Source organism: Mesocricetus auratus, unplaced genomic scaffold (assembly GCF_017639785.1).
Source record: "Mesocricetus auratus isolate SY011 unplaced genomic scaffold, BCM_Maur_2.0 Super-Scaffold_100042, whole genome shotgun sequence".
Lineage (NCBI taxonomy): Eukaryota > Metazoa > Chordata > Mammalia > Rodentia > Cricetidae > Mesocricetus > Mesocricetus auratus.
Window position 1 is genome coordinate 2030880 of NW_024429219.1, and position 21839 is coordinate 2052718.

Consider the following 21839-nt stretch of genomic DNA (forward strand, 5'->3'; position numbering starts at 1 on the left):
ATCACCCAGCCCTTTGCCAGCGCGTGGGTCTGTGAGCCCCCCCTGCAATCTGCAAGGTCACTCTAGAGAAAGGGTTGGTGCTCTGGGCTGGCAGTGCAACGCAGTCCTGCCCACGGGAAACGGCCAGGAGGCCTACTCAGCAAACACTAGCTGTGTGGAGTGGGAGCATTGTGGGTGCCGGGAAGGGATGGCCGAGTTTCTCACTGACTGGCCTGGTACCGCCACTTGATGGCGGTATTGGGGACAAGGGGGTGGGTTCCTGGCCAGGGGCAGGGAAGTCTTCAGTTCCTCTCCCCCCAGCCCCCAGGGGGACCTGACTCACCTTCCCGGCAAGTGGGCCCTGTATAGCTGTCCACACAATGGCACCGCCCACTGATGGGGTCGCAGTCAGCCCCACCCCCGCAGTCACAGCGCAGGGCACAGTCAGGCCCAAAGCGACCCCTTCTGCAATCTGTAGGGGCAGGAGGTAGGAGAAGAGAAGCATAAACAACCCTCCCATCTGCCTGGACAATGGGTAGACAGCCCAGGTGGCATGAGGTCCTCTGGGAAAGTAGTTTCCTTTCAAAAGGATAACAGTTCCTACCACTTTTTTGTTTTGTTTTGTTTTTTTTTTTGCTTTTCGAGACAGGGTTTCTCTGTATTGTTTTTGGAGGCTGTCCTGGAACTCGCTCTATAGACCAGGCTGACCTCGAACTCGCAGAGATCCACCTGCCTCTGCCTCCTGAGTGCTGGGATTAAAGGCGTGCGCCACCAACGTCCGGCTTCCTACCACTTTTTAAAAGCCTGTGTTCTGTAACGATGAGCTCCTAAATGGAAAAGCATCAGTCACAAGCCCTGGGCACGCGTTCCTGCCCGGTGCCTGGATTGCTGAGGCCGTGTAGAGTGGCCACAGCTGCTGTCCCCGAGGCTACATGGATCCAAAAATCATAAAGTCACTTTTGCACCCCCAGCAGGACAAGAGAGCCCCCATCCTCAGGAAATCTGGTGTGAAGGGGGTCATGGCCATGACTGATAAGTCGGGGACATATTCCCACCTCCACTGGGACCTTTCTCATGATAGCCAGATAGAGTCCCGAGACTGCAGGCTACCACAGAGCAGGACCTCGCTTTGGTAGCTGTAAATGGGTGCCTGCACTTGGCAGATCACGCTCTGGCTACTGCCAGCAGCCCCCAGAGGGTGCAGGCTGGAGCAGAGATCGCAGGAAGCTACAGTGCCCAGTCTGAGGCCTGGCATGCAGGTACCCAACCCGCATGATTTGATAATGTCCCACCCTGGGCAGGACCCTCCACTTACTCAGGTCACAAGTGGCTCCTGTGCGCCCTGGTGGGCAAAGGCAGAGGCCGCTGATGGGATCACAGGGCACATCTTGGTTGCAGTTACACTGCTGCTGGCAGCCATCTCCAAAGGAGCCTGGCTTGCACCCTGGTGGGGACAATGGGCTCAGCGTTCCCTTCCCCAGATTAAAAGAAGACAAAGAAAGGGTAAAGGGGTTGGGTGGGGGCCCTGACACTTACCCCTCTCACAGAACTGGCCATGGAACCCAGCAGGGCAGAGGCACTGGCCGCTGACAGGGTCGCAGGGGGCTCCCTGTTGACACTCACAGACTCCCTGGCAACCAGATCCATAGAAGCCAGGGGGGCAGGCTGAAGGAGGACCCTAGTTAGAGTAAGTCGAGCACAGGAGGCAGCAGAGACCACCCAGTTTTCCCAGAGCAAAAGGCCAAATCCGAGCTGAGAGAGGCGCCCTGTCCGGAATGTCCTAGTCTCCCTCCTTCCCGGCTCCAGCCAGGGCTCACATGACAAGGTAGAGACATAGGGAGCTAGCCGGGGAGCCCATCTCTACCCATTCTGTGTGACCCTGAGCAGGCGTCTCCAGCCCAGAGCCGGGTCAGGCTCATCCCATCTGATCCCAATGAACAATGACTGAGGAAGTGGCCATTGCTCTCACAGACTAGGACCAGCCTAGACGGCGTGTTCAAGGTCAGGGGAGAGCCCCACTCACAGTGCTCGCAAGCTTGACCGTAGAAGCCAGGACCACAGTGGCAAGCACCCGTGGTGGGCTCACAGGTGCCATTGTTCTGACAGGAGCACTGGAGGAGGCAGGCAGCACCATAGTGCCCAGCAGGGCAGGCTGTTGCAGGGACAGGACAAAGATTTAAGTGCACCTGACTCTGCCCCCAGCACGGCCGCCCAGGCCCTAAGCTCTGCATCTTTCTCGGGGCCCAGAGAAAGGCCCTCCCTGCTCAGAATCCACATGGACATTCTGGTCCAGCCGCCCCCATAAACTCACCCTGCTCACAGTGTGGCCCCATCCAGCCCAGGGGGCAGGAGCAGCTGCCATCAGTAGCGTGACACAGCCCCCCATTTCGGCAGGCGCATTTGAGCTCACAGTCCTTGCCAAAACGATCCCGGGGACACCCTGAGGTCGAGAAGGCAGGCATAACTGAGAACTCTAGCAAGGATTGGACACGTTCCCGGGACACGTCCCCACACAGACTGGCATTCACTCAACAGCTGATTCCTGAGTTGCCTAGGGTTGGTCTTGCCCTCACAGCATCCACGCTCCACACAGCATCTTGGACAGCCTGCACCAGGTTTGGTCCAAGGGCCACTCTGAGATAAGGGGACCATGGTCTTTGCGGCGGGGGAGGGCGGGGGGGGGTGAGGCTGTGAGCATGGTCTTCGGGGATGAGGCTGTGAGCACTTGCACAGCCAGCAAGGAGTCAGGAAGGGTTCCCAGCACACTTCCTCAGGATTGAGAACATGTGCACTGGGAGACCCCAGGTCAGGCATGACGGGCTGTGTGGATTCAGAGGTGGCCGGTTGTCCACCTTGTACTGCCTGCCACGGGGGGGCATCCTGGCCCCCGCCAGGCCTTGGGCTTCTAATCTGACTGTACCAGTCCCGGGGTGGGGGGGCACCAGGCTGAGAACAAGGGTTTAGAGAGCAGCGGCCCTTTGAGAGGAGGAAGCGAGAAGCTGTGCCTGTGTAGCCTTGGAACTGGGCACACCGACATGAGTGTGTGCCACGAACCACGGCCCCTGGTCCACCCACTGCTCACCAGTCCAGATTGTCTCTGCTGGGGACCCCGGCCTGGGCCTGGCAAAAAGGACCGGGAAGACACTCTTCCAAGAAGTGTATCACCAGGACACAAAACAGCTACAAGGCTCAGGATGGGGGGGAGGGGTCCCCACTTAACCACAGAGGCATGAACAGGCCCCTGAGTGAACCAAGTCTCAAGAGTCCTGTGTGGGTAGGGCCTGTGTTGGCATGAGATGGCCTGTTTGCCAGCATGGCAGGCTGTCCATAAGGTGAGGCTACTGCTTTCCCAGCCCCAAGGTCTCTGGAGAATCCACAGTGGCCGTGAGTGCGACCCTGGGGAATGGGCACACGCCCTTCCCGTCCATCATTTCAGCAGCCTGCTCCTTAACTCAAAGGCACATCGGTGGACTGTGCATGTGCCCAGCCGCCCCCCTCACCCCGCCCCGCCTCGCTCCGATACTCACCGTGTTCACAGCGGACTCCAGTCTTCCCAGGAGAACACGTGCAGATCCCTGACACAGGGTCACAGGCCGCCCCTTGCCCACACGCACATACATGGGCACAACCAGGGCCAAAACGACCCTGCGGGCAGGCTGTGGAGGGGGCAGGTGGGTCGTTTCCTCCCCTTGGGATCTGTACCAACCCCAGCGACGGGGCAGGAGACACAGGGGCTGTACCGCCAATCCCCGGTGCCCTCCTCCCTCCATGAAAAGGCTCTGCAGGAAGCTGGGCCCCAGGCCGTCTCTGCAGAGACACACTGACACAACACCCCCACCCCCACCCCCCCAGGCTGTGCCTGGATTTCAAATGGGGAAAGTCCCCATGTGACTCAGGAGAAAGTCCCTTTCCTGGGCAGGAAGGTACTCAGTGCCTGGCCTACTATCTGGGACGGAGCTGGCCAGAAGTCTGGGGCCATCAGCAACACCCTCACTGCCGTTCTACCTTACTTCAGGAATGCGGGAAGAGCGGGCAGGGGGGGTGGGCAGGGGTCTGTCCTCCCATAGGTCGGCCAGCAGGGCCCTGCCCCCTTTCCCCAGAAATTCAACAATAAGCCATCCAGCCCTACAACCTGGCTTCCTCACCAAGGCTGCAGTCGGCCCCAAGGAACCCAGCAGGGCAGTGGCAAGCTCCCGTGGCTATGTCGCAGGAGCCGCCGTTGAGGCACTGGCAGACTTGTTCACAGCCTGGCCCGTAGCGACCAGGCGGGCAGCCTGCAGGGAGAGAAGAGGGTCTGCTACATAAGCTGGGGGCTGGAGTCAAACATGCGGCACCCCCCCACACACCGAACACGGCATGGCAACCCCTGTGAGCTTCCCCCTCCACCCCGCATATACCAGAATGTCAGACAGAACCCCAGGCCCCCCCCGAGGCAGTGGACAGCACTCACGTTGCTGACAGTCGGTGCCATGGTAACCGGCAGCGCACACACAGGCCCCTGAAGCAGGGTGGCAGGCCCAGGTCTCACCAGGGCATTGGCATAGGTGCCCACAGTCCTTTCCAAAGGTGCCGGGCTGGCAGGCTAGGTATGAGTTGGGTTAGGGTCAGGCCTGGCCTAGCCCTCAGAAATCCCCCTCTCCACAAAGCACAACGAGAGGGGAGCACCTACCCTGCTCACAGCCAGGTCCGGTGAAGCCAGGTGGACAGTGGCACTCCCCAGTAACATGGTGGCAGGGGGCACCAGGTGGGCAGTCGCAACGCTGGGCACAGGCCTCTCCAAACCAGCCAGGTGGGCAGGCTGCGGGAAGGGTAGGGTTAGGTAAAGGTAGGCTTCCCTGGAAAGGGGCAGCGGGGAGTCCCGAGGTGGCTGTGCAGGGCCAGCTCCCTCCCAGCAGCTGGATCCATACGCTATATGAGTCAGCGCTCACCATCCCCGCAGTGTGGGCCCCTCCATCCTGGAGGACAGAGGCAGGCCCCCGTGACATGGTGGCAGGTGGCACCTCTCCGGCAGGTACAATGCTCTTCACAACGACCCCCAAACGTGCCCTTGGCACAGGCTGTGGCGTAAGAGACAGACAAGGAAGGCTGGGAATCACAGAACCAGGACTGCTGTCCATGGAGGTCGAGGGGGAAGGGGGAGGGGCTGGGGCCAGAAGCCGTGAAGAGTCACTGGATCCCCCCCACCCACCCAGAGGATCCCAGTGTGGCCCGGCCAGCACCAGCAGCCCCAGGCTTGGGTCTGAGCAAGGGGCTTCTCTAGGCTGGGTCTGCAAACGACAGGGCCTACATAGAAGGGGAGCCTGTGAGTTAGAAGGAGGACAGTGTCCACGTGTCCAGACTCCAAGGGGATTCAAGCCTGGAGTGGGGTGGTGGACAAGGGCCCTGGGCTCAAAAGCCTTCTATAATCATGGAGCCTGGAACAGTACAGGGCTTCAAGTCCAGAGATCAAGGCTTTCTCTCTCTGAAGCCTTGAGATGAACAGTACACCCTTCTCTCCCAGGTAGAGGCAAACCAGCCAATCAGGCCGGTCTCTTAGGTGCAGCCAGGAAGTCCCAAACCCATTCAAAAGTTGGTGAGAGCCAGGCCTGGCCCCATATCTTCAGCATGGAGTGAAACCAGGTCACCCCTGGCAGAGAACCCCCCCCGGCTTCCCAGAACCCACTCACGACTCTGACACTTGTACCCAGTCCAGCCAGCTGGGCAGAGGCAGTGGCCCGTGAGCCGGTCACATGTGCCCCCATTAAGGCAACCGCAGGTGAGCTGACAGTCAGCTCCATAGTGTCCGGGAAGGCACTCTGAAAAAGTAGGGGGAGGGAAGGGAGGGTGGGAGGGAGGGTCTGAGTTTCCCAACCTTCCTAAACCTTTGTCCTTGGATGGAAGGCCACCCCCAGGGAGCCGCCCCCTCAAGGAGTCAAACATCTACTACCCAGGCCAGTCAGCTTACCTTCCTCGCAGGCCAAGCCGGTCCAGCCCTCTGAGCACGTGCACCGGCCCGAGACGGGGTCACAGCTCCCTCCATTGCGGCAAAGACAGGAATGCTGACAGTTCTCACCGTACAGGCCAGCAGGGCAGGCTGAGGCCCAGAAAGCAGAAGCAAGCCTCAGCATCCGGCCGGCAGAGACCTTTGGCGTTCTTTTTAAGTTTCCACACATCCCCACCACCACCAAAGCCCAATCTGACTTTCAAGCTGCAATCTTATCAGGGCTGGTTTTATGATGCCCGAGCCCAGGCTTGTCCTGAACCCACCGGGGGCCATGACACTAAGGGCCACAGTCAAGCTCCCTCCCACCCTCCCCCAAAAGGCCATGCTGACAGGTGAGCCGCCCTGCACCTACCCCGGCATTCCACGTGCCCACGTCCCTCCACGGGCCCGATGAGAGGTCATTACCCAGGACTGGACCCTGAACTCCCAGGCAGGGCTTACCCTGCAGGCAGGTGGGTCCCATCCAGCCAGGGGCACAGCGGCATTGCCCATGGATGGGGTCGCAGGAGGCCCCGTTGGAACAGGTGCAAATCTGGCTGCAGTTAAGCCCATAGGTGAGGGGTGGGCAAGCTGTAAGGGGAGAGGGACCATCAAGGGCGTAGCCAGGGGACTGACGGCAAGAGCTGTCACGGGGCTGAGCAAACCTGCCAGGCTCAGGGCCACATCTCAGCGGCCACAAAAGGGATGGACACTTGGGATCCCGTGGGTAAAGCTATGTCCTCAGCAGTCGGATGCCAGGAAGGAGCACCAGGGGTAGGGGTGTCCCCGGTCCCATGAAGAACCCATGCTCCCCACAGCACCCAGGCTTAGTCCCCTTACATACTCTGGGCACAGCGTGGACCCCAGCGGCCAGCTGGGCAGATGCAGGAGCCGGTCACAGCATCACAGGTGGCCCCAGCGGAGCAGTTGCAGGCGCTGCCACAGTCTAACCCGAAGAAGCCAGCAGGACAGGCTACAGACAGAGGTGGCATTGGCAAGAGGCCCAGAGGCCAGAGGACCCTGCCCTGTACTCAGGGCCCACCCCAGCCTGCACCCAGGCTACCATGCTCACGCCCCGGCCTGCTCCCACCCAGCTTACCATGTTCACAGAAGCTTCCCCTCCAGCCGGCTGGGCAGGTACAGGCCCCGCTGACATGGTCACAGGTTGCCCCGTGCTCACACTTGCACTTCTGCTCACAGTTAGGACCAAAGTACCCCTGGCGACACCCTAAGGACACAAAGGGCGGTCCACCATTGGCTCAGACATCAAGAGTCTGTAGCAGAGTCCAGGACTAGGGGGAAAGGTCTGAAGTCCCTCCATTCCCAACAGTGGGGACACCCGGCCTTACCACACACTCCCCTCTTACCCTTCCCCCAGATGGCAGGTAACAGTCCCGGATCTTTGGGGCCCATGTAGGATCTCACCTATGGCTACCTCTAAAACCAGCTACCCGGAACCACTCACAGCCCATCCACAAGCCTTGGGCGTACACATATGGAGACCTAAGGAACCCCTCTCTTCTCCTCCCAGGCTGGGACAGTCCTAGCTCCCCGTCTGCTACTCCAGGCGAGCCTTAAGTCTGCCACTGACAGGTGGGAGAGAGTGCATGAGCATGCATGGTTGGGTGCGCCAGAATACTCAGGTCTCGTGTGTGTGCGCGAGGTCACACGCGTGTGCGTGGTCACACGTGTGCACGCGGCCACACGCGTGTGCATGCCAGTGCGCGCGCTGGGGGAGAGGTACAAGTGCCGGGCCGGTACTCACACTGCTCACACTGTGCACCTTCGTAGCCAGCCTCACACAGGCAGAGGCCACTGACGGCATCACAGCTCCCATGGCCCGCACTGCAGTTGCACGGGTGGACGCAATCCGGCCCCCAGTGCCCGTTGTCACAGGCTGCAACAGAGCTCAGAGTCATCTTGTGGCGAGCTCCACAGCCAGGTCAGAACACGGGGCCTCTTGGGACAGGATGCAAGGGAGGGACCAGTGGACAAAGGACACGCAGAAGGACCCACATAATACCTCTCTGGCAGCTGAGGCCCGTCCACCCAGGGGCACAGCTGCAGCGTCCAGTGGCCGGGTGGCAGTGTCCGTCGTTGGCGCAAGCACACCTCATCTGGCAGCCGGTTCCAAACCAGCCTGCTGGGCAGGCTGTTGGTGGTAAAGAGGGTGAGCGTGGCAGCCTGGGGTGCCCATCCAGGGCCACAGGCTGAGGCTGAGGTCACACAGCCGCCATACTCACCATCCTGGCAGCGGCTTCCAACGAAGCCAGGGAGGCACAGGCAGGCTCCGGTCTCAGGGTCGCAGCTGGCACCGTTTTCACACGCAGGGCAGATCTCCTGACAGCCAAGCCCCCAGCGGCCCTCGGGACAATCTAGAGCCCATTCCCGGGGTTAGCTGTTCTTTCCCTAGCAACCCCAGCGCTGGCACAATGGTGTGTACCTGACGCATCACTGAAGCACCACCCCCCCATCTTGCCACAATTCAGAGAAGGGACCGCAGTTCCCATAGAAGACTGCCAAGGGAAGAGGCAGGCTTCAGAACCGCAGGCCTGCAGCTCACCCACCCAGTGATAAGCAATCCCAACCCCAGAGACAGTTCAACGGAAAAATAAGGAGCCTGCTAGAGAGACAAATACACCGGGCAGGGAGCTGACGATTCAGGAGAGCCCAGTGCAGGGCCCAAGGCTTGCTGGACCAGCTACAGGCAGCTCCCCTCCCCCATATCCCAGTTTGTTCCAGTATGAGTCCCTGAAGCTACTACAAAGGAACCTAGCGCTTGGTTAGGGATAAGCTTCCAAAATGGTCTATGGTCAGGTTCCTAAGTGTAGTCCAGATTGGGTGCCCCCCAAATAGAGCTTGGGCTGGGATCCAAGGGTCCCTACATGTGCTCCAGGATGGTATTCTCAAGCACAGCCCAGGGCTGGGGGCTCCTGGAGCCATACGGCTACCACTCACCTGCTCCACAGTCCTCCCCGGTCCTCCCCGGTGGGCACAGACACTGTCCCGTGACCCGGTGGCAGGGGGCCCCCACACAGGAGCAGGAACCCGAGCAGCTCGCACCAAACGTTCCTGCTGGGCACTCTGTAGGAGAGAGCAGCTGGGCTTCAGTCGCTCTGCGTGTAGTTATCAAGGCCAGGAGCTTCCTCTGGAGCCCCAGGGAGACCAGGGGCAGGTTATGGGAACAGGAGCTTAGCAGATGTGAGAGTCGCGAGTGGTCAGTCCTGGGGCACAGGAAGAGGCAGGGGCAGGGCTGCCAGAAGTTACGGCCATCCAGGACCCTGGAGAGCTCCCAGGAGCAGTGGGGGCGGCATTCCTGCTGGAGGATGGTTCACACCTCAGGGAACCTCGACTAGCCCACTTCAACCAAGGTGTGCCAGTCTGTCCCCTCCGCCTCATACGCGGCTCCTCAGTGCCAAAGCTGCAGCTATCTGCTGGCAGGCTGAAAGGGTGAGGTGGCAAAGGGTGGTTAACTGGTCCACACAGAGAGGAAGGAAGGACCCCAGCGGTCTGGGGCCCTCCACATTCTGAAACTCAGGTCACACCAAGGAATACAGCAGTAATGGGAACTGGGGAATGTCCAAGGGCAGGGCCTCTAGAGTGCATACAGCCGCTCAACAGCCCTGGGTACCGGAAAGCCCCGAGTGATCTCACTTGGTGAAGCACCTCTGTGTCCCCTACCAACAACTCTGCTCTCAGGGCCTGGGGAGAGCAGAGCAGGAGACTGGAGCGGGGATTTAGGAAGCACAGAAGGCCTCCTACCTGCCTGCCTGCCTGCCTGCCTCCCTAGCATCTGCCCACTTCTGGCTGCTGGAATGAGACAGCAGGCCTGGTGCAGAGGTATGGCAGGCAGGCAGGCAGGCGGCCACCAGGCACAACACATATGCATGCTTTAGGTACCTGATCAAAGCACCCACATAGGCACGCGCACACACGTGTACACACACACACACACACACACACACACACACACACACACACACACACACACACGCGCGGAGACAACCACACAGCACAGACCAGGGAGAGAGCCCAACATTCCCGGTTTGGCGGTCCCTCAAGGCCTCGGGAGCTCTCCCCACTAAGCACAGACTTGTGCTTGGGCGGTAATAGTTTCCAGACCTAATAACAAGGGGAGCCATTTCTGTAAAAGTATGCGTGTCATTTCCTGTGGTCTGTCCTCGGGGGCCCTGGAGGCTTCGGTAAAGTAAAGAAAGGAACGGGGAGGTTCCCTTTCCTTGTAGCACAGGGGGCGGACCCCAGGACTGGCGGGGAAGAGGGGTCCCCTGCACAGCTGCCTCACCGGGCCTGGCCATGCGGCATGGAACCTGGAAAAGGAGGACACAGGCTTGGGGAGGAAGTTGAGTGAGCTACAAGTGTGCGTCTAACACAGGCACACGGACGGGTGTATGCGTGTGTGTATGTTCTGGGTGGCTTCTGTTAGGAGGCTCAGTCCTGTGCACTTCCCAGACCCTTTTATGGATGGAAATAGGGACGCTCGCTCGTAGCTGGTGAGCAGCCTGAGATCATGGAGACCAGAGAGCAGGCCAGGTCTGGGGACACTAGACTGGGTTGGGAGGCCCTGAATATTCTCTCCTGCGCCAACAAGTCCTGAAAGCCCTTGCCGGGCCTCTTCCCGCAGACAGGTCAACCTGGCCGATTCTGCCGAGCTGACCTCTGTCCCTGGCTGGGTGGTAGTGCTCAAGTCTTTTCTGCTTCTCTCCCCAATGGAGAGGGGAGGGGGGGGGGGATGGCTGGTGGCTCCCGCATTCCTCTCTATGCTTGCCCGCACTAAAATGGTCATATTCGGGCCCAGAAGCTCCCTTCGAATCTGACCAATGGGTGGGTATATAGACAACAAGTGCTATGCCAAGAGAGGCTCCAACACCCCCCACCAGCTGGCAGCAGCTGTACTGACCACAACACGAATGCCGAGAGCCTTCCCTATCTCTCAGGGACCCGTGACCACGTGGTATATCCCCTCCCGGTCAAGAAGCTTTAAGCTGAATGTTTGGGTGCCCAGCCTGACACTCCCACAAGTTATACAGGTTAGACCCTCACACTAAGGGTCACAGTTCATGGCACCTAGTCACACGACCCCTGCTGGTATAGGCCAAACAGCTTCCCTCTCTGGTCCTCTAGGTCAAGCTCCCAGCCCCATGGGCTGGACTGCCAACAAATGGGGGGGGGGGTTACTAAGCTACCTGCTCCCCAGCCTTGTCTCGAGTCTCTCAGTGATACCTAAGTGATGGGGGATGTCCTTCTGTATATATGTTTCCCTTATTGGTTGATGAATAAAACACCGATTGGCCAGTAGCCAGGCAGGAAGTATAGACGGGGCGACCAGACGAGGAGAATTCTGGGGAGAAGAAAGCAGAGAGGAGACACCAGAGTGACACACCATGTAGCCGCCAAAGGAGTAACAGGTCCGGGCATTCTCCGGTAAGACAAGGCCATGTAGAAACACACAGACTAAAAGTTATGGGGGAGAAGAGGAAGAGAGAGTAGGTCATGGGGGAACAGGAAAGTTGAGTGGGGGGTAGGATAGGGGCAAGAGGGAATCATAGGTTAGAAGACAGATCAGGCACCAGTGTGACCTCTAGTGATCTAAAGGGATGACATCAACTGGCAAGCTAAGCAATAGTGGAGAGACCACCTTAAATGCCCATTCCTGAAATGAACTTGATGTCTATAACCATCCTGGAGCCTTCATCCTGTGACTGATGGAAGCAGAGGCAAACACCCACAGTTAAACACTGAACTGAACCCATGGAACCCAGTGACAGAGAGAGAGGAGCGATGAGAAAATTAGCAAAGAATGGGCTGACAAAACCAGCAGAGACAGCTGATCTGAACAAGGGGGAGAGCTCTTGGACCCCAGACCGACAGCTGGGAGGCCAGCATGGGACTGATCCAGACCCCCTGAGTGTGAGAGTCAGTGAGGAGGCCTGGGAAACCTATGGGGCCCTGAGCAGTGGATCAGTGTTTATCCCTGGCATACAAACAGACATCGTGTGTCCATAACACAAAGAGGAATGCTCTCTCAGCCTGGACTCTTAGGCGAGTGCCTGGACCCTGCCCTGAGTGAAATGACAGACTCTAGATATCCCCTATGTGGAAGGAAATGGCGATAGGGTGGGAGGCTGGGGGGGATGGTGGGGAGGGGTGCGGGAGGAGGGGAGGGAGAGGGAACTGGGATTGACATGTAAAACAAGCTATTTAAAATTAAAATAATAAAAAATAAGCAAAAAAGTTATGGGATAATAATTAAGAGAGAGCTAGCTATTAATAGAAGCCTAAGCCTAAGCCATCGGCCAAACAGTTTATAATTAATATAAGCCTTCCGTGTGTTTATTTGGGGCTAATCAGCTGTGGGGCCAGGCAGAACAGACTCTCCATTGACACCTAGGGACTCATGTCGCTCATCTGCCCCTCAAGCAGTCTTGAGACCCATTCTTCCAGCTGCCAAGTAATTTATAGCATCTAGGCTCTGTGCTCACTCATACGCACTTGACTACAAGACCCCATGGGTAGACTAAACGTCTCCAAGGCATCCTTCTTCCAGGAGCCACCCTGCTCTTTCCCATTCCCTTCTCATCCATCTTGCCCAGACTCCAGCACAGCGCCATCCCGGGACCCTCAGGGAGGTGAGGAGTGAACAGTCATCCCACACAGGTGCTGACCATTTCTCCGGCCTGAACCAGGCAGACAGGCCAGCTCCCCGCTCTGAGCATCCTAAGATGGCCGTTCAGGAACCACAGTGCTGCTGAGGTTGACAGGAGGTGAAGGGCCATTTGCACCTAGGCACTGCTTCCAGCTCTGCACTTTGAGCCCCCGACCACGGGAACCCCAGGGGACAGCGCTCACCTTGGCCACAGTCCTCGCCCTGGTAGCCTGGGGGACACTGCATCCGACACTCGCCACTCACAGGGTCGCAGGCCACACCCAGTGGGCAGGTACAACGGTGTCTGCATCCTGGCCCGAAGAAGCCTGGCTCACACTCTACAGAGTGAGGGGCGAGACGGAAACGTTGAGAGGGAGGTGATGTTCTCGGTAGCCCAGGGACCTTCCCTCTTCCCTCAGAGACTCACCTGCCTGGCAGTGCTCGCCCCGGAAGCCAGCCTTGCAGGAGCAGCTGCCATCCCTCGGGTTACACGACTGTGTGTGTGACTGCTCACAGCGGCAATCCTCGGAACAGCCCGGCCCAAAGGCCCAGGGAGGGCAGGCTGCAGACATAGAGCCGTAAGTAAGGGGCCCTACCCAGGACAACACTCACCCCCAGTCAGCCTGAATCGGCAGGGGTGGCCCCGGTGGGCCTGCTGTAGCTGAGTCCCCATCCAGAACATTCTAAAAAAACGAGCACATCAATTTGTGACCTGGTGACCCGGGACTAAGAACCAGGGACTACACAGCTGAGGGCCTGTCCCTGGATCACACCACTTTCCAACGAGGATGACCTCAGCTTTCTCCTCTCAAGCAACTCCTTTAGAAACGTCAAACGTTACCTTCACACATCTTTCTCTGCTAATGTACCGTCCCCTTCCTTCTCTGAGTGTCTTGCACTCAGAGATGGGAACTCTTTGAGGGGCTGGGGAGGAGTTGGCTTTGCCCCACAAGCCCAGACCAGCGTCCCGCAAGTTTCCTGGGAAGTCTGGGCCCTGTTTGCCTCCATTACCGGATGAGAGGTAGGCATGACACCACAGTCTAGGGTCAGCGCAGCAGACGCCTGGAGACCAGGACAGTGGGGGGAAACTCCAGCTGGTCACCTCAAGCCAACCCCATCCACCCAGACCCTGTCACGGTGCTCCCAGAACAGCTGTGAGGCTCGGCGCAAGACAGGTGGCCCCATTCACACGGGCAGACGCAACAGAACTCACCAAGATGGCAGAAACGGCCATAGAGCCCTGGGTCACAGAGGCAGGCCCCGTAGAGGCGGTGGCATCGGCCCCGGTTGGCACAGTGGCATTTCTTCCGGCAGTGTTTACCGTAGAAGCCCTTGGGGCAGCCTGTGGGGAACAGTTTGGTTAGAACTGCAGAGAGCAGTTGGCTTACCTACACGTGGTTCTCAGATGAGGAGACACTCAGAGGCCTAGTGCCCAGGACAGAGGACAGGAACAGTTGTGACCGATGGGCAGAAGCTGAGTTTTCCGGTGACGCCTGCTGATTGTCCTGGCAGAACCAGCAGCAAAGGAGGAGGCTGACCACATTCATCGGCACACGCCTGAGAGGTGCAAAATCTCTCCTAAGTGTCCTGACCTCTGATCCACACAGGATATACTGAGCCCAACTTCTCCATCCCAAAGAGAGAAGGTTGCAAGGCCTCAACTGGTCAGGGCTACACCCAAGCCTGGATGGCTAACCCTTCTTCAAATACCCTCTCTGGCTCTGCCCTGCCCCATGTCCCTCCTACTAAAAGGGACATAGATAGTTGAAAATGAAAACCTAAAGCTGCCGTGTCCCAATCTCTAGGATCTCAAGATCAGACGATCTCAAGATCAGACCACCTCCATTGCCCAAAGCCAATAACAAATGATGCCCTTAGCTTACAGGCAGGTGGTTTTTGAGACAGAGGGAGGAAGTCAGCAAAGAGCTGTGGCCACAGAGAGTCCCAGGCAGACTGGAAGAATGGTGCCACAAAGTAAGGGACACAGGGGCCCTGCGAGGTCTCTGCCCCTGAAAAACTGCCTATGTGTCCCCAGATGCCTCCTCTAATTTACCTGTACTGGCACATTTCACTTGCTGGGGAATCCAGTGCCCTCTTCCCAAGATAACTGGGGAAAAGTCTCCGGTGATGTAGATTCAGATCCTATACCTGCCAAATGTCCCTAAGGCCACCAGGAGCCTGTCACACCCACGGCTCTTCCAGTCTCTACATGTTTGTAGCAGAGTGTGAGAGAGGGACAGCAGAGACACTAAGCAAGGTTGGGGAGAAGCAGAAAACACTGTGTGGCTGTCTGGGCACCCTGTTGTCCTCAGGCCACCCCCAGAGCCTCGGGGCTGGGTTCTGTCAACTGTATCCTCTTACCCTAGCAGGAACCGTTTAAGTGGTAGAACTAAAATATAAATAAAATAAGTGACCCAAAGACTAAGCCATCCCCTGAGAAGCTTATTCCCACGAACTATAATTCCTTCACAGTGCTGTAACTACAGCCAGACAGGATGTCAAGCATCACCCTACAAAGCCACCAACACAGAATCCCTTCTACAAATCCCAGCTGGCCATCCCCATCTCTGCTCCAAGGCTATTGAGGTCCAAAGGGCTCACCACCTCCCCAGGGAATCCATTCCAAACATGTCTCCCACCCATCGAATTGAATCTCAACTTTCTATACAGAAGTCCCAGGAAGGAAATGAGCAACAAGGCAAAACTAACACCAAACTTACTGAAGTCTCTGTTCCCTCCCAGGCACAGCCTGGAGCCCCGGAGGCAGAAGAATAAAAATCTGCACCAAATTCTACATTGCTTCCCCTTTTCTCTAGAGTTCCCAGAGGGATTACACGCACCATCCTCACAGTGGACCCCACTGACACCTGGGGGACAGCGGCAGGCTCCTGACACCGGGTCACAGGTCCCGCCGTTCTGACAGACGCAGGGAGAGCTACAGTTCTTGCCAAAGGTGTCTGGAGGACAAGCTACAGGGAGACCACAGGGAAACACCAGGATTACCAACCAGCAGAACTCGGTGGTCCTCCTGGCGTGAAAGGCACCAATTTCAAACGACAGCCTGGAACAGCAAACGATGCTATTTGTGCCTCACGGCCCCAGCCACACTCACGGCAGACATCACTAATCAACAACTGCGTCCCGACATCCAATGCTCCAACTGCATCCTGACATCCAATGCTCTTTCAACCAGACATCCCATTCAGATGATCCTCACAGTTAGGAGAAGAGTGTAATTTCCTCCCGGGTCAGGGGGTTTTGGGGAAGATGAGAAAGGCTCTGGACAGACAGATCCATTCCGAGAGTGTTTCAGCTATAAATTCTTGTGTAGCCCTGAACAAGACTCTGTTCCCATCAGATGGCTTCATAGTCCCTGCTACCTGTATAAGAGAAGCCTGCCTGCTAGCTCTCCTTCACAGACACCTCCAATACCCTTAGACAGTTGTCGACTTGTCATTGAATCCCTAGAGACTGACTGGGAGCATCAGACATCCTGGCCTGCTGGTTCCCAGAATGCACCACTTCCTAGTACCATGACTAGTGGGGGCGGGGCAGACAGTCAGTAGACTCTTATCAAAGGAAGGGGGAGGGAAAGACTGATAAGATAGTGGGTGGATGATGAATGGAAGGAAGAAGGGAAGGAAGGAAGGAAGGAAGGAAGGGAGGGAGGGAGGGAGGGAGGGAGGGAGGGAGGGAGGGAGGGAGGAAGTAAGGAAGGAAGGAAGGAAGGAAGGACAGACGGGCAGACAAATGGATGGAGGATGGGTAGGAGGATGGATGGATGGACGGACGGACGGATTGGTACATGGACAGATGGATAGATTGATGGGTGAATAGATGGATGGATAGGTGAGTAGATGCGTGGATGGGCAGATAGGTGGGTGTGTAAGTGGGTGTGTAAGTGGGTGGGCAGATGGGTGGACAGATGGGTGGGTGCACACACTCAGATTCTTCTCCCCAGAGCTAGGCACGAGGAACCATACAGAATGGATGCTCATAACTCTTGGGCTCACAGACTGGGCCTAGACCCCACCAGTGCCTCACTTTCATTGCAGATGATCCCTGTCCAGCCCGCTGGGCAGTCGCAGCCATCCAGGCCCGGGAAGCAGGTCCCTCCATTCCTGCAGTCATCACAGGTCAGGCTGCAGTCATGGCCAAAGGTGTGGTCCAGGCAGACTGGGGGGGAGACGGAGAGTGGGACTTAAGAGCTAGATCCCCTAGCCTCGGGCCCTTGGGGCCAAAGAAGAGAGGAGAAGGGAGAGCCTTGCCTCTAAGTTCCAAGGTGAGATATGGGAACCCCCACCCTAGGAGTGGGGGCCTGTTTAGCCCTGAGCGAGCTGTACGAACTGTGAGGGGTGGACCTTCTTTGGGCCTCCCAAGATCATAGGGCAGCATGGCCCAGGACTGCAAGCTGCAAGGGGGGGCGGGCTCACGCCTCACCAAACTTCTCAGTGAGCGTGTGCTCTCCCCGCAGCTCCGCAGCCGCCGCCTCCTCCTCAGCCCCGTAGTCATCCTGGAAGAGTTGTGGCAGCTCATCCCTCAGCACTGCGATGTGGGGCAGGGGCCGCACAAAGGGCAGCTGACCATCCAGGTCTACCACGGGCTCTTCTAGGGCTGGGGGGAGGACACACGGGGGCCTCAGACTTTGCCGCCCATTCACTCAACTCAACAACACCGCCTTAAGTCTCAGCTCTTCTCTCGCCTGGTCAATACAGAAACCGGATGCCCAGGATCCCCCCCTCCATCCGCAACACTGTGCCCTGCCCAATCAATCACCCGACCAGCCTGCTGGCCCCACCCCTAACACAGGAGGCAGGACCATCCTGCCCTGGGACCCACAAAGGTGATGGCAAGCCAGCTAGCATGCCAGACATGTGGACCACTGGGATCAGACACCCAGAAGGCAGTGGTGACTGGGGGAGGCTCACGGGTGCAGCCCCTGCGGTCCTCGTCCAACCGGAAACCAGCCTCACAGAAGCACTGGAAGGAGCCAGCCAGATTGGAACAGTGATGCTCACAGCCGCTGTGACCAGAGGCACACTCGTCAACATCTGCAGACAAACGGGCTTGCTATGTATGCACGGTCAGAGGCCTGGAGGCCCACGCCTATCCTGGCTGTACCTCACAGACATATTCAAGCACTCATTCGCTAAGCGTCTGGTAACACTACCCACCTTACCCCTCCCTACCCCACCCTACTGCCCAGCCACGGTGCTTGCTCCAGAAGTCTTTGTACTCTAGAGTGAAGGGACAGTGGGCATCTGCCAGGAGAGTTGTTGAAGGAACAGGCAGGAGCATGTCCCCAACCCTGTGAGGGGAGCCAGTGACTACGGGAGGGAGGGAGGGAGGGAGGGAGGGAGGGAGGGAGGGAGGGAGGGAGGGAGGGGCAATGGTGTGCACACAATGGTATACAAGTACATGCTTCTGGCTATGTGAGGCTGGCTAGCTACATGTACAACTTGTGTGTGGTGTGCAAGAGATCATATGCCAGTTTGCATGTGGTCAGGATGGGTTGTACGGGTGTGTATGAGCATACAGTAGGCACCTAATGCCCACAAGCAGAGCAGGAAGCATGCCGGCTGCATGTCACCTCAGGACCCAACTGCTACCGTGTGTAGCATGTGCTCACCCTCACAACCACAGCCATCAGTGGTGAGCCGGTAGCCAGCGTAGCAGCTGCACTCATACCCACCAGGCGTGTTGGCACACACCTGCTGGCAGCATGGGGAGTTGGCACAGTCGTCAACGTCTGTGGGGTACACACGGGAGCCTGCTGGCGCCATGGATACACATACATCCTCCCACAGTCCCACAGCAACAACCCCTGCACACACTGTGTATATGCAACCCTACCTAGCCGCATGTGAGCCTGTGTGCAGTCCCTTGCATACTACATACAATCATGCATACAGTCACAGAGTCACGTACCTGGAAGGAATCACGCATCTGCAGCTGCTCGATCCTGCCCAAACTCACATACTCACATACCCATATCCAACTGTACACACTCATAACCACACACATGGACAGTTACATGGACAACATGATCTCCCCCTCTCTCCCCCCCTCTCTTTCTCTCTCTCTCTCTCTCTCTCTCTCTCTGTCTCCCCCTCCCTCATCTTCTCCCCCTGTGCCCCACTCTCCCCCTCCCTCTGCCCCCCTCCCTCCCTTTTTCTCTCCCTCCCCCTGTCTGTCTCCCCCTCCCTCCAACCTACCCTCCCTCTCCCCCCTCTCTCTCTCCCTTTGTGCCCCCCCCAACAGCCAATGGCCATAAGAGTGCAGGCAGGGGACAGCCCAGCAGCCCCAGTGCAAGCGCTCAGAATCCTTTGGCGTTGAGTCGCTGACTCTCATCAGCTCCCCTGCAGCCCCTGCCGAGCCCAGGCAGTCAGAGCAGCAGAGAGGGAAGAAGCTTCCAAGTCACGACACCAGAACAAGCCCAAGCGCAGCGAGGCCTGGGGCTGGAGGGGCAGGGCACCCTGGAAGGGAACTGGCTCGCACCAATGCAGGTCTTCTGGTCCTCGTCCAACTCGTAACCGTGAGGGCAGGTGCACAGGGGCCCCGTGCTGGTGTGACTGCAGCCGTGCGAGCAGCCGCCATTGCCAGCCTCGCAGCTGTTCACAATCTCCATCTCGATCCCTGTGACGACATCACACAGCTGGGACGCGGGGCAAGGTTCCGCACTCACTAACCAGCCCCCCTGGGGACCCACGACGCCCAGAGCTGCCCGGCTGAAACTGACGTTAGGGTCTTGAGGGGCCTCGTCAGTGCTCCCCAAACACACACCCCCACCCCAGTCCACTGCTCACGGTAGCACTGCCGGCCGTCGGCACCCAGCTCATAGCCTGCGTGGCACATGCACTTGAAGGATCCCTGGGTGTTGAGGCAGCCATGAGCACACTGGGCCAGCCCTGAGGCACATTCATCCACGTCTGAAAGGGAAGGACAGAGAAAAGGGCTGTTAGAGGCTCCCGACGGCGGGAAAAGTGGTGGTGGGGGGGCCCCCATATCCCTGGACACGTTAACTGCTTCCTGGATCAGACAGCGTAGTGTAGGTCACGCTGTCCCGTACCTGCCAGGCTCACCCTGACAGGTTCCTGGGGGTGGCGTTGACACGGATTGTGTCTCGTGTTGAGCCCAGGGCTGGGGCTTTTCCGTTGCACGGGTAACGACTTCCTAGTGCAGATAGGTATGTAGCTGCTGACTTCCCCTATCCTGTGGGCACCTGGCCACCTGACCCGTGGCATCTTGGGAGGCCAACCACCGTCTCTCTGATGGTCTCCAGGAGCACCACACTCACTCTGAAGTCACTGGGCAAAGGACAGACTTCCCCGCAAGGCTGCCCATCCCAGACCTACTATCTACAGAGACGTTGGGACAGCACACAGCTAGGGAGCAAGTCAAGTACAAACTTGGCCTGGCTGGCGGTACAACAGCCGCCAGCAGGATGAAGGAATGGATTCCGGAAGCTAGTGCCAAACCGTAGCCTATAGCTAAGGAAGCATTTAACACCGCTTGGCCCCGAGGAAGCCCAGCACCGATTCATTGGGACATTTCCTGGGGTTTATCAGCGACCCCCTTTCCTTCCCCTTGCTTACCTCTCCTGGGTCCCAAGGATCAGGTACTAGCTGGGCACTACGGGAAGTATGTTTAAGACACCCTGAGTTCCCTCCCTTCTGCAGAAACATGACTGGGTTGTAGGCAGCTCATGTTGGGTCTCCCCACCCGACAGGGAGAGGAGACTAAGTATCACCCAAGGTCACACGGAGACCCATCCAGAAGGACACCTCAGGGATGTTGGGGCTAGGTAAAGCATCCTACCTTCACAGGCCTTGCGGTCCGCAGCAAGCTGGTAGCCTGTGTGGCAGCTGCAGTGGGCGTGGCCACGGAGCGCCTGGCATATGTGCATACAGCCACCGTTGCCATCGGCACATGGGCTTCTCCCTGCGTACCAGAGCCAGAGGGATGGAAGCAGAGAGAAGAGATGGGGAAAGGCGACTCTGACAGAGGCAGGGTTTCTCCTCAGGACGGGAACCCCTCTCTGTTCCAGCCTGGGCCATGGTCCCCCCAGTTTGTGGGTGGCTCCGAGTCCCCCCAAGAAGACTCCATAGCCAAGGCTGGGCTCCTACAGCTCTATCAGATAGCCAAGAGTCAGTGCCCCACCGAGGCCCGTGACTTGTGGAGTGTCACGGTTCTCCAGGACATGCAGAGAGCAAGGCCTCACTGGAAAGAGGGACTTCCAGCAAGGAGGCGGCCAGCCCGGGTGAGCTCCTGCTGTGAGTCTTACTGGCTCCTCCCAGAGTTTGCAAAGGTGTTGAAACTGACAGGGGGTGGGGGTGGGGGCTGGGCTAGGAGCCCCAAACCCTTCTCCCCAGTCCTCTGACCCAAGGACCCAACCCTATGGCCCTCCAGGGCCTCGAGCTCCTCAGCTTTGATTCCCTCTGCTTCATGAACGCTCGCTCACCTTCATATCCACCAAATAGAGGGTGATATCTCCACCCTGAACTTCCCACCCCGGGGCCATACCTTCCAACAGTGCTAGCCATCCCTGCACCACAGGCCCACAGCAGCCCAGACCTCCCTCCCTCCCTCCCTCCTTCCCTCCCTCCCTCCCTCTCACCCCCAGGCTAACACAGCACCAGGCTCTTCTGGACCCCGGACCCCTTCACTCTCCCAGCTCCACAATACTTACGCACACAGCGCCTGCCATCCTCCTGCAGCTGGTACTGGGGCCGGCACTGGCAGCGGTGCTGTGTCATTGTGAGCTGGATGCACTGATGCTGGCAGCCGCCATTTCCCAGGGTGCAAGAGCTGATGGCTGAGGGCACAGAGGAGCCGAGGTCAGGCCAAGAGGGCAGGTCCTCGTTTTCTCACTTGAGGAAGACAGGGGGGGGGGCAGGCGGCAGCGTCTTCCCCACACAAACCCTCAAACCACCCTCCTCCCTCGCTCTCAGTGCCCAGCTTTTGACTTTACTCTCTTCGCAGCCACCAGCGGGATCCACGGCACGGTGGGCATCTCTCTGAACCCTCTAAACCCAGCCCACACACACACACATAGGGCCGGGTGCAAGGGAGATCAGCCCACCTTGACAGAAGCCCAGTATCTCATCCCACCCCACCCCAACCCCGTGCAACACCAGGAGGCTGTTGAGAAGCAGCTGGCTCAACCCCAGCAGCAGGCTAGGAGGCATGGTGAGATCCACCCTACCGCCTTGGTCCTCAGGGCCAGGTCAGAAG

General features: G+C 58.3%; 1 protein-coding gene across 4 annotated transcripts in view; it reads right to left on the reverse strand.

Annotated features, from left to right (window-relative positions):
- Positions 1-21839, reverse strand: part of Megf6 (multiple EGF like domains 6) — a 103349-nt gene that overhangs the window by 2389 nt on the left and 79121 nt on the right. For 2 of the 4 annotated variants that reach the window (XM_005079372.4, XM_021232520.2), the window contains 31 exons: positions 21295-21420; positions 20424-20546; positions 19412-19534; positions 19104-19241; positions 18235-18354; positions 17534-17656; positions 17046-17219; positions 16650-16781; positions 15446-15574; positions 13819-13947; positions 13033-13167; positions 12809-12943; positions 8900-9025; positions 8185-8316; positions 7965-8093; positions 7707-7838; positions 7041-7169; positions 6786-6914; positions 6404-6532; positions 5924-6052; positions 5646-5774; positions 4908-5036; positions 4649-4777; positions 4430-4561; positions 4125-4253; positions 3507-3635; positions 2291-2419; positions 2003-2131; positions 1516-1644; positions 1295-1423; positions 323-451 (listed from right to left, as the gene is read on the reverse strand). In XM_005079372.4, the coding sequence (XP_005079429.1) occupies positions 323-451; positions 1295-1423; positions 1516-1644; positions 2003-2131; positions 2291-2419; positions 3507-3635; positions 4125-4253; positions 4430-4561; positions 4649-4777; positions 4908-5036; positions 5646-5774; positions 5924-6052; positions 6404-6532; positions 6786-6914; positions 7041-7169; positions 7707-7838; positions 7965-8093; positions 8185-8316; positions 8900-9025; positions 12809-12943; positions 13033-13167; positions 13819-13947; positions 15446-15574; positions 16650-16781; positions 17046-17219; positions 17534-17656; positions 18235-18354; positions 19104-19241; positions 19412-19534; positions 20424-20546; positions 21295-21420 (4044 nt within the window). Of the gene's footprint in view, positions 1-322; positions 452-1294; positions 1424-1515; positions 1658-2002; positions 2132-2290; positions 2420-3506; positions 3636-4124; positions 4254-4429; positions 4562-4648; positions 4778-4907; positions 5037-5645; positions 5775-5923; positions 6053-6403; positions 6533-6785; positions 6915-7040; positions 7170-7706; positions 7839-7964; positions 8094-8184; positions 8317-8899; positions 9026-12808; positions 12944-13032; positions 13168-13818; positions 13948-15445; positions 15575-16649; positions 16782-17045; positions 17220-17533; positions 17657-18234; positions 18355-19103; positions 19242-19411; positions 19535-20423; positions 20547-21294; positions 21421-21839 lie in introns of those variants that run through there. The other 2 variants (XM_040734927.1, XR_002384812.2) reach the window with 2 other exon arrangements.